General features: G+C 42.5%; 1 protein-coding gene across 2 annotated transcripts in view; it reads left to right on the top strand.

Annotated features, from left to right (window-relative positions):
• FRAS1 (Fraser extracellular matrix complex subunit 1) overlaps nucleotides 1-12098 on the top strand; it is a 414631-nt gene that overhangs the window by 252031 nt on the left and 150502 nt on the right. For both annotated transcript variants that reach the window (XM_034671646.1, XM_002912484.4), the window contains 5 exons: nucleotides 992-1144; nucleotides 1376-1522; nucleotides 6861-7007; nucleotides 9823-9963; nucleotides 10888-11028. In XM_034671646.1, coding sequence (XP_034527537.1) covers nucleotides 992-1144; nucleotides 1376-1522; nucleotides 6861-7007; nucleotides 9823-9963; nucleotides 10888-11028 — 729 coding nt within the window. The remainder of the gene's footprint in view (nucleotides 1-991; nucleotides 1145-1375; nucleotides 1523-6860; nucleotides 7008-9822; nucleotides 9964-10887; nucleotides 11029-12098) is intronic.

The raw sequence follows: 12098 nt of genomic DNA, 5'->3' as shown, positions 1-12098 counted from the left end.
CTCGAGATCACAATCTCTATCTACAAGACTCTGAGCCGAAGAGGCCATATCTGGTCCCTGAGTGGTGCATTAGCAAGTGCAGACAGGGCTCTGAATCCTACAGGGAACGAGGGAAAGGCCTGTGGTTAGAGCTCTAACTTTTCATTTCCTAGGCCTTTACTCCTTTTTCATTTTGGTGGGTAAATCAAGATTTGTGGATTTTCTTCCGCCTTTGGGATGGAGGAGGCAAACAGGACCTGAAGGGCGATTACCACTTAAAATAGGCAGAGGACGGAAGCTGAATGCAGTCAGGTTCTTGAAGGAAAGGATGACTGTTACATGGGCGAGCACGAGAGACCGTGCTGGCTGTACCCGATCATTTGTCTTAGAGCTTTAATCACAACGTATAAACAAAGCTTCTGTGAATTATGTATTGGGTCATGAAAATGACTTTTCAGCTCGCAACTCTTCTTTGTAACTTCACCTCTATTTGAAGACTAAAATTTTCCACCGACTCAGCCCACTTATCTAACCCCAGACCCTCCATATCAACACCCGAGACTGGTGTGCTGACTCTGGAAGGCCAAATTCCTGGGAGGGCAGCTTGTGGAGAGCACCGTGCCCTCCTCAGAAGCACTGTGAAGGGCGCATGCTGGGCTAGAGTTCCCAGAACTCTTGGGGGAGGTGTTGATAGTATTGGCTGTACCGTTGCTATTGGTCCGACAATTCTGTCTATACTCCGGGCAAGAATCTATCACATGCCGTTCTAGTACTTGAAGGTCGTTCAGTTGAAAAGGGATGAAAACTTAATAGCTGTGTTGGGCCTGGCCATTTGCTAAAAACCTCAAATGCACCGTTTGTGCAGGCCCCAAACGTCTCCTTTCCTGGGGTGTCCTGCCTTTGGGCTGCTCTCCTGATGTCTGCGCTGCAGCGGGGGTAATTCCCGTCCCTTCTGCCCTTTGGTGTAGTGACGAGACCTTGTGCCTTCTGTGTCCCCCCCTCGCCCCCCCAGACTGCCATCCTCTGTGCCGGCACTGTGCCGCTGATCTCCAGCACACTGGCAGCATCTGCCTGAGCTGCCAGAATGCCCGGTACCTGCTGCTGGGGGACCACTGTGTGCCTGACTGCCCTTCTGGACTCTATGCAGACAGAGGAGCTTGTAAAAGTGAGTACGTGCCAGACACAGGAGCTGGCGGTGCCTCGTGAGCTTTTCCTGGGGGCAGTAGCGGGAGAGGATTGGAACTTCCCCAGAGAGAGAGAGGAGGCGGGGAGCACCCTGTGGGACAATAAACCAGACCAGCTAATGCTCTCAGTTTATTAACACCTCTCTGGGCTGCTGCTTTGGAAAGGAGTTTTGGCTACGTAGGTTCTCTTTGTGTCTCTTTTCCCTCTGCAGAATGTCACTCCTCCTGCAGAACCTGCCAGGGCACAGGACCCTTCTCCTGCACCTCGTGTGATGCTGACCTCGTTCTATCCCACCTGGGCACCTGCAGCACCGCCTGCTTCCCGGGGCACTATCTCGATGACAGCCGTGCTTGTCAGCGTAGGTTTTTAAAAATGAACTTTCTCTCCTTTCCTGCTCTTCTGGAGTCATTGAAGGAAATATGAAGTTCTTGCTTCTATAGTCTCACTTGACAGCCTCTATTTTTATAAAAGAAAGTTTATCTATAAAGGCATACGGAGGCCATTAGCAGACATCAGTCTCACTGGGAAGTGCTAGGCTCGGGGATCTCCTCTGCAAGCGCCAGCTGTGTGATCTTAGGCCAGTCATTTAGCTTCTCTGTCCTCTGGTTATCTCATTTTAAAAATAAAAGTCTTGGCCTATTTTATCCTCAGCAATTCAATTCCAAGATCCTGAGCAGAGTGGAGCTCGTTCTAGTACACAATCAATGACCTAAGCACCTGTCTGGATTTAATTTGTTTTCTGTACGTATTTGTTGAATATTGACAATGTGCAAGGCTTGACATGCTACAAAGCATTCGGTTTCTGTTCAAACCGTCATTCTTTTGTCTTGCATGACAGTTACTTGTATAGATGTCTTATTTCTCAAATAAGTCAAAATATGATTAATTACCCATGTCTGGCACAAACAAAGAGTTAGGATGAATTAGGGAAAGGGCAAATCTGAGTAGAAAAGAAATTAGGAAATCCTTCACAGATGAAGGAACATTTTTTGAGATATGCTGAGGCGGCTTACTTTATTTCAATCACTGAAGTGTCATTTGCAAAAAAATTTTGTTACACTTTTTCCTTTTGAAAATGACAGCTAACAAATACTGTGCTGGTTTTTATGTCCTAGGAAGTACCATATTGAAGGAATTATAGCCTGGTGGTTAGGGAGGTGGGCTCTGGACTCGTTCAGATGCCACCTGCCACTCCCTAGCTTTGTGACCTTGAGCAAGTGTATTAACTACTGGACCTTGGTTTCTTTTTTCTGTCAAAGGGGGATTATAATGGTCCCTACATCTAATGTTCTTGTGCTTAGCATGGACCCCAGCAGAGACTAAATTTCAGTGTAGATTAGTTACTGTCGTCATCTTCAGCATCATCCAGAATGAGAGGCAAATCAAAGGGCTTACTATAGTTATATTTTATAGGTAGAAAGATAGATATTACTGTTAGTTTACCGAGATGCTTGCAAAGATTTGCTTTTGAAATGAATTTATGTGCAGCTCATCATTTTGTATCACCCATTGAGATACCAGAGATAAAAAAACCCTTTTTGGACCTATGAAAAATTTCTTTGCTTTTATAACAAAAACTTTGCTTGGTGTATATCAACTGTCTCCCAGTGTCTGTAGATTCTCTAACACAAGAGACACGAATGAAATACTTGCATGTTCTGTTCAAGAGCAAGAGAGTGCTGGTGGAGAAAGAGTGACTGAGATTTATGAGGCTCTTCACAGCAGTGGAATCACAGAAATAAAAGTTCAAAAGAAGAAATAGAATCTTTTGTATGGTGTATAGATGACAAAAAAATGTCGCATTGAAATATTTCCTTCTGAGAAGCTTTGGCCTTGGTGCAAGGCGATCTCCACCACATGCATTTGTTATGCTACCATGTAAATAGGATTTCATAGACTATTTCAGTTAAATTAAGAATCTCCTAGCTTTAGTCCTTTGCTAAAGCTTACGTTTCATTCTTTCGAAGATTGAATAAAGCCCGCCCTTAAGTTGGGATATTTGAGTTTCTAGTATGTAAAAAAAAAAAAATCAACAATGTTCCTTTCTAATGCTCATCATTATAGACAATTATAGGCCTGACAATTTTAGAAATGGTGTAGTAAAGGGATTTCAAGGAAATATAGCCAGTATTGAGGGGAGGCATTAATAACCACATTATAGAAGAAAGTAAGAGATGGAGAACTGTCTGGATGCTGGCTACAGAAACTTTTAGAAGTTACATACTGAGCTCTAAAATTCAAGGATAATCAGTTGAGGCAGGCACTTTAAAAAAGAGATGATAAATGAGGTTTCCAGTACTTGAAACCATGGTGCTTCAGAGGGGAGGAGGAGAACTCCAGGGTGGCCAGAGCCAACCTTGTACCCGATCCAGAGATTCTTTCTCACTCCCCCTCACAGACTTCTACAGGTGATGAAGGAAGCCAGGTCCATTGGAGGGTTTGGTAGTTGTTTAGTTGTTTGATGGTTCTTTCTCATGGGCCCTAGAACTTTCCCCTGGAGCGAGAGAGAGTAAGTCTCCTTCCTCATTCACCTGCCTTCCACAGTTTGAAATTAACAGTCATTCCCTGCTTGCACTTTGCTGCTCCAGGCAACACTGGAGCCAACAGAGTAGTTGAGCAGAAATGCATGAGTCTCTCTCAGAGCTGCAGTAGAAAACAGGCCTATTTCAGAGTGAAGGTGCACTTCCTAAGCTGTCAGGTCCCTTCCCCCTTCATGAATGAAGTACATCTCTGCTTCTCTCACTGGTTTCTTGGTACTTCACTGTCCTCTTGGTACTTTCTGGGGTCCGGGACCTCAGAGAACTGCATCTGGGACTACAGGTGTGATAGCAGCAACATGACTAATATCGTGTGTGGTCTGAATATTCTAAGATGGAGAAAATGATCCTTACCCACACGCCTTTGGAGATGGAAGCTGAGAACCCAAGGGGCTTTGGTATGCGCAGAACTGCTCTAAGACAAGGTCATTTGTGGATTGCCTTGGTGAGAGGTGAGGGGTTCGATGAATGAGGAAGAACGGTTCAGGTAGGCATGGTGGGAGCTCCCTGCTCGTCAGTGTGACACCGCTGCATCCCTCCAAATCTCCATACAGTCTCCTAACCTTTCACGGTGCTTGGCAGGAATCCATTTGTTTTGGAAGCCAGTAGAGGGGCTGAGTTCTATTTTGAGGTACCGAGGGTGAATCAAAGACTGCGTGGAAGGATTCAAGAATAAGAATGTACATGGATGCTTGAGGAAGTAAACTGTAAGAAGCTCTCAGCTCTCCGGACAGGGCATGGTCCTGTCACTCTAGGTGGAGGGATTGGCATTCGGGCTTCATTTTGCAGCTGTAGGTCAAGCAGGGAGATCCAGCTGACATTTAGGTTATATGAAGGCCCTTCGGTTTGAGATTGTGTTAGTTTCTTCAGTAGCCATATCACACCTCTAATAAGCTTTTAATCAACTAGAATTCTTAGATAATTTTTTATAGGAACTACTCTGAACAGGTGTGCTGTATTCTTTATTTGTGCAACTGGTTATAGAAAATAAATGCAGGACTTACAGTTTTGCTCATTTTATCGGATTACTTTTAGTTTATTGCTTCACAACTGGCTAAAACTGAGTTTGAGTTTTTGAGTTTTTCTTCCAGCTGGTGAAATTAGACTGTGTGTCTCCTGTTAGGTGTATGTGGCATATTTAAATATCATTAGCACGATTTCTTTGTTGTAATTAAGAGTTATTAATAAAAATGTTGATCAAGTAAAAGTGAAACTTCACCATCATAATCTACTAAGGACATTTCTTTTACTAATTACAAAGGTTTACTGATAACTTTTTGAGGATGAGTTTCAACCATTTTCAAATGCACCTACAACTCCTAGACCCCACTTCATTTTTGTATTTACGGACTTCTCTTTGAGATTTCTGTCAAAGCCTTTGTCAAAATTAAGATACCCCATATGTGAAAATTCTAGCCAAAAAAAAGGAAGTTTAATTTCACCTAAGTTTCCAAAAATTAAAATATTCTTTTCTTATTATTCTTAAACCATCTGTTTGAAAATCCAGTCTAGAATTTTTCTAGGATCTTTAATTACCAATCTACATATTCTAATGAATATTTTATATCAATGACATTTCTTGTAGGTGAAACAAGAGGACTTCCTTTTTATTTTTACCAGGAGGTAATTTTCCTGCCCTGTGCCACACACTTTGATATCCCTTAGATCTGAAACTCTAAAAATCAAGCTCATTCTCTGGATTTTTCCTGTGATATGTACTTAGAGAAATTCAGAATAAGGCAGAGATGCTAGTGCTTGAATTTTATATATATATATATATATATATATATATATATATATATATAACAATATCTGGGTTCTTTCATTTATGTGCAAGTGTTTATTGAACACCTGCAATATGAAAGATAACTAGGTAGGTGCTGGACACTATTGCAAGGAACAAAACAAACGTGGTCTTTGTTTTCATGAAGCTTATAGCTTAAAGGATACAGAAGTTAAATAATCCTTGTAATGAAAATTACTATGTATGGCATGAATGAAATGTCTGGGGTGCTATAAGAGCAGTGACAGGGAGACTTGCTCTAGACTGGAGAGTTGGGGGAGACCTTCTTGAAGAAGTCACTGAAGAATGAGTAAGAGTTAAAGAGAAGAAACTTTGAGAGTATATTGAGAGGATTCAAATATGTGTATTAAGATTTCTGGGTGGAAGGAATGGAGGGAATGGTGGAGGAGTGATATTTGCAGAATTGATGGCTGGAAATTTTCCAGGGTTGAAGAAAGATATGAGTTTATAGATGAAAGTGTCCTCTGAAACCTGAGCAGTATGAATTTTAAAAATCACTCTTATGGATACATGGAAAATAGAATGCAAGGGAGTCAAACTTAGTAAGGGGAAACCAATTAGGAGGCTATGATAGTAGTCCAGTAGGAGATGATGATGGCTTGGATGTATTGGCATGTGTAGATATGGACAGAAGCAAAAAATTCTGGGAATTATGTAAGAAAATTTGAATAAATAAAATCCAGTGAATGATTGGATTAAGAATGAGAGAAAGGGGGCTTGTCAAGATAGCCTGCAAGGTTTCTAACATGGACACCTGAGAAGATAGAGAAATGCCAGTTGTTAAGTTAGGGAAGATGGAAGCATGACTGAATTTGGGGATCATCCCTGAATGCTTGAATTAAGTGACAGCTGAGAATTACAACTGGGTGAATCGGTAAGCCAGGCCTTCTTAAAGTCCTCTGTGGCTTAAAATATGGGATTTCCTGAGCTTCACAATAAAGTCGATGCCCAATTTTAATCTTGGCAATCCTCAAAAATCTGAATCCACATCAGAACAATTGGGCACTTGATTCCTTAAGAAGTTAAGGTTCAAATTCATCTCTGGAGTATTATTCCAAAGATCTTGGAGTAAGTATAAATTCTGTTGCTGAATCACAGGACAACTTGGATGTGGGATTTCCATTCTTGGGTTTATAATTTATCTTCTCTAGAAAATAAGATGATCCTTTCTTTTATATTGGAAAATAAGAGTAACATTTTCTGTTACTGTTGATCACAGGGGAGGGTTAGGAGCCATAATTAAAGCCCAGGTTGGAGCAGGGCTTTGCTCCTTTGTAGCATCTGTCTAGGTTTGATCAGTGCTTCAGTATTTGCAATTGTAATTATCTGGTCATTTTCTCTTCCTGCCTGCTCAGCATGCGAAGCACATTGTGGAAGCTGTGATTCACAGGCCAGCTGTACCTCCTGCCGAGATCCAAACAAGGTCCTGCTCTTTGGGGAATGCCAGTATGAGAGCTGTGCCCCACAGTACTATCTTGACTTCTCCACCAAGATTTGCAAAGGTAAAGCTCTTCCAGAACTGTGCAATGATTCTTTGCCTCAGAGATCTCCCTTTACTGTAGGTGTCTATCTCCCACGTAGGGAAAATACCATCATATGTTTCGGCTTTCTCTGATGATAGCAAGAAGTCATCATGTATTATGAATGCAAGTATGTAATTTCTTTCTTTTTTTTGGTATGTAATTTATTTCTTAAGAAAATATTTTTGAGCGCCTACTATGTGCCAGATATTGTGCAAGATATTAGTAACTAGACCAGAGGTGGCAAACCAGATGTATTTGATCCAAAACATGCAGGGTTTTTTTTTTTTTTTTTTGGCCCACCTAATGTTCTAGTGTTATAAAATTTTTATTTAATGCATTTTAAAATGTAGAAGACTTCACGTACAAAAATTGAGATTTTCTGTTTCTTTTGGAAAAGTCAGATGATCTGGCAATCCTGGATTTGCATTTCCATAATGCAACAGTCAGTTGGAGATGAGTAGCTGTTGTCCCTTTTGTGTCTTCAGATCACTACAGTCCCCGCCATTCCCTCTTCTATCACACCAGGCCTATTTCAGGGATTTGCATTACCTTCCTGGGACCTAGAGGCACTTGCATTTACAAGTCTAGATTGCTAGACTCTAAGCTTAATGCAGACAGGGTTTGGGGTACTTGGGTGACTCAGTTAAACGTCTGCATTCAGCTCAGGTCATGATCTCAGGGTCCTGGGATGGAGCCCTGCTGAGCAGGGGTCCTGCTTCTCCCTCTGCCCCTCCCTGCCCCTGCTTGTGCCCTCTCTCTCTCAAATGAATAAATAAAATCTTAAAAAAAAAAAAAAAAAGAAGACGGGTTGTATCTCATTTGTTCATCTCTGTTTAACAAAGTTAAAGGACATGGTCCCTGTGCTCGAGGAGTTTAAGGAAACAATGTCAGAAACCTAGTACCTTATTCTCTAGTGGTTGGAATTCTTGGGGCTTATGCTCTTTAAATGGCAGTGCTCAGCAAGGAGGAGAACAGAGTTAAAGGCCAGATTTTCCTTGCTTCTCTTCCATTTTCCTCCTCCATCCCTCCATTCCACTTGTCTCCCATCTCTCCAGTTCTGCCCAAGAAGCTGGGGCTCAGATATGGAGGCCAAACATCTGTCAAGTTAGCTTGGGATGTTTTAAGGCTTTGCAAAAATTGCATATTCTCCATTCCAAGGAATTCTACTTGTTGTCAACTTAGGTGGTCTCAGTGCTCAAGACCACAGAAGCTTTTCTGTTTTCTCCCTTCTAAACAGTGGCTGTCAGTTTGTGGTGAAAAACAAGATTATCACAAATCCTCCATGTTGTAAATGATTTCATAACTATGCTGGCAGTTTTCAAGGTTTTGTTTTAGTCGTTCTCCCTCAGGACTGATTCAGCCAAATAAATGAGCGAGATTAACTTTATAAATCTCCTTGGAAGCACGTGTACTGTCTTGCACATTTACCTGCTTCTTTGGGACTTAGACATATTGCATCAAAAAAGAGAAAGGTGACTAATGAGAAGTTTCCTCAGTTCTCAGCTGGGATGGATAGTGGAATGAGGAGGAGCTGAGTGCAGAATGTTCTCCGAGAACAGTTCGGCAGCAAAACATTTTTTAAGCTGTTACTATGTGCCAGGCACTGTGCTAACTTCTTTACATTCATTGTTTCCTTTAATCTACACAATAGCCTTATGAAATAGGTACTATTCTTATTTCTGTCTCACAGATAAGGAAACCGAGGCTTAAATAATTTTAGGAAGGGTGTAAGACATGTAGATAAACAGTGGCTAAGCCATAGCTTCAATAGAGACTTGGCTGTCTTCAAAACCCAAGTACTTAACCTTGCAGTGTTGTCCCACCTTCCATGCATGAAGGACTTAGTTTACCAGCTGGAACTTTGGCTCTCAAACATGAGTGTTGTGGATGCAGGAATTGCCTGGCCTTTAACAGCTACAGCCACAGTAAGAACAACTATAATAATCATAAGAACAGAAATAACAGTAGTGGCCCCGACATGTTTCCTAATGCCCCAGTCTTTGAGGTGATGTCAGTAGTTCTGATGTTGAGCCAGAAAATCTGTATTTCTAACAATCCTGGATTATACAGGTGCACATCCAAGGTTGGAGCCCATGAGCACATAAACCTCTTGAAGCCAGGGCCTCCCCACTTCCTACCCACCTTTCAGTGCTACGCATTCCATAGGTGCTTATTGAGCGGATAACATGGAAATGAGTCCGTTCTGCTCTAAGGAGATCTGTTACTTTTATAAGCCCTTTATTTCCAGACGGTTCCTTGGTGCCCCATTTAATTCTAACAGCATTGGTTTTTTCTGTTGGGTGGGTCAGCGCCTGATTCTTGAGGGGCAGAGAGGCAAGCAGCCGGTGTCGGTGGGGGCAGCAGTGGCATTCCTAGTTGAGTCTCTGACCTCCCTTTACCTGTGGAGCATTTGGAGGTGCAGATTAAGTTTGTGGAGGCAAATTGGCCCCTCCCTGTAGCAGAGCAGGCTTTGCACGACGACACTATGGCACGGGTATCAAGAACTCTAAGATTAAGTTGGCCTGGCTTCTTGGCAGCCCCGCTGACAGGCAGGCTCTGCACAAGCCTGGAGTGATCCTTGTACATGCCCGTGTCTAACATAATTAGGAAACACTAAACCTCAGAGAGGCGTTCAGGCTACTACAAGCAGAAACCTCGTTAGAGCTCGCTTATCTGACATCGCTCCTGGTGTCCTCACTTTACCCCTTGCAGTTGCAGACAGCATCCTCATAAATTAGTCGCTGGGACTGAGGGTGGGCAGATGAAGGTGATCTAACGTGGACTTCCTTCCTAGAGTGCGACTGGAGTTGCAATGCGTGCAGCGGGCCCCTGAGGACAGACTGCCTACAGTGCATGGACGGTTACGTTCTCCAGGACGGGGCCTGCGTGGAGCAGTGCTCACCAGCCTTCTACAGGGACTTGGGCCTCTGCAAAAGTAAGTGTCCGGAGCCGTTGCTGTGTTCGCATCTGGGCTCCAGCCTCCTCCAATTTTTACTGTTCTGACAAGGCATCTGTGGCAAGTTTCCTTCCTGGCTTTTTATCCAATTTCTGGTTTCTTTCCTGGGAGTTTTTTGTTGTTGTGGTCAAAATGTCCCCTCTCTCCTTCTCCCATACATGATATTTGCTAAAATTTGAGGTCAGTATGGGAATCTTGGGGGCACAGGGCCACATAAACAGGTATGTTTTGATGATGACTTTTGGATTTCCTAGAGCATTAAACAGTCCTGTCCTCTAGTCCTGAAGCTATGTATACTCTGGTCATTTGAGCACTTGGGAGGACCGTCTTAGTCCCCCATCTGTCACCCGAAGCCCTGCATGTACCGGATGTCTCACCACCACCTTTCTCTGAACCCCACCCCCTCAGCCTTGATTTCACACCACAAAATCTTCTGACCCTGCAATGTCCACCAAATGCACGGATGGCACTCCTGGGAGCATTCTTGGGAGACTCTGATAACTGACAGGGTGAGTTAGGAAAGATGGACACTTGAGCAAAGCAAAAGAACCATGGCCTAGTTAATATTAATGATAATGGCTAATACCTGCAGTTTTGAGGTGTGCCTAGTATGTTCCATTATTTACTTTAATCTTTGCCCAGCAAGCTGAGTGGGACAATATGTCCTTTCCCATTTTATAGGAGAGCATCAAGGCTCAGAGAAGTTAAATCTCTGATCCTAAAACATCCTGCTGGTAAGTAGAGCAGTCACAACCAGAAGCCTGGCTCCTGACTCCTTGTCTTCTGGTTCACCCAGCACACCAATTCATATTGCTGTTTGGCATCTTACGCTGCCTCCCCGAAAGGCCCAAGGAACCCCTTGGAAGGCTACACACAGTTCTGTTGGTTTGACTTTTCTTTCAGGCTGCGGCAACCACTGTCTCCAGTGCCAAGGTCCCCATGAGTGCACTCGCTGTGAAGGGCCATATCTCCTGTTGGAAGCCCAGTGTGTCCAGGAATGTGGGAAGGGGTACTTTGCAGATTATGCAAATCGCCAATGCGCAGGTAACTCGGAGACTGTGCTGAATCCTCTGGAAAAAAGTAAGGGCCACAAGTAAATCAGGTGTGTCGATTTCAGGTAACCAAGGAGAATCTGAATTAGAAGCAGAATGGAAACTCAGAGAGCTAGGCCTTAGAAATTGATGGCTTCCCGTGCACACCTGCCAGTTGCTGGTTAAATAGAATTAGATGTGCAGGCCAACGATTTTCTCGCACAAATCAATATTGTCTCTAAAGGTCTTTATGGAAATTAGGTCTTTATGAAATGTAAGGCTTATGTTGAACTCAGGTGAGGTATCCATTAAGAGTGGATCTCCTCTATTGATATGGGCACAGAATTTTCAGTGTGTAGACTAAATTACAGGTGACCCTGATATTGGCACAATATCCTTGAGTAGGATTTCTGAGGACAGTTTAGTGAGATACACTGAACTTTTGTCATTAAAGTTCAACCCAAAGCCTTAATCTCCTTGTCCATTGGGTTATCCACAAGAGCTTCCACAGTTTGTTCTCATCATTTCCATTAAAATTTGATATCGTATGCCCCACTTTGAAGAAAACCTGACATTTAATAATAAAGCCATGACCTGGCGTGGCATTTTACATTTCACCAAATTCCTCCATCTGCATTATCTCATTTAATATTCACAATGACTTGGTGGTAAAATATGGCAGACACTAAGAATCCCATTTTACAAGTGAAAAAAAAAAAAAGAAAGAAAGAAAGAATGGCTTAGGAGTATTAACCAGGGTAAGATAAAATCAGATATTAAACCCATTTTCTTATTCCTATTCTGGGCCCTTTATGCTATACTACCTCTATATAATAAAATCTCAATTAAGGAAGCAGAAAAATTAGGCAGTAAACACTTGATTATTAACTTGACCCAAAGAAATAATCCTAGGGTCCTTTTATGAGCTTGCTCTCCTCCTGCATATAAGATAATAATCATAATAATGATAATAATAATGATAATGCAGTGGCATTAGTAGGTGGCTGAGTCCTTTTGTATGCCAGGCCCTGTTCTAGTCTCTTCACATTATAACACATCCTCCCAACAGTAATTTGCATTAGG

The sequence above is a fragment of the Ailuropoda melanoleuca genome, chromosome 11, assembly GCF_002007445.2.
Source record: "Ailuropoda melanoleuca isolate Jingjing chromosome 11, ASM200744v2, whole genome shotgun sequence".
NCBI classification, from domain to species: domain Eukaryota; kingdom Metazoa; phylum Chordata; class Mammalia; order Carnivora; family Ursidae; genus Ailuropoda; species Ailuropoda melanoleuca.
The sequence above is the reverse complement of the archived record's forward strand: the minus strand, read 5'-3'. Positions and strand labels throughout refer to the sequence as shown.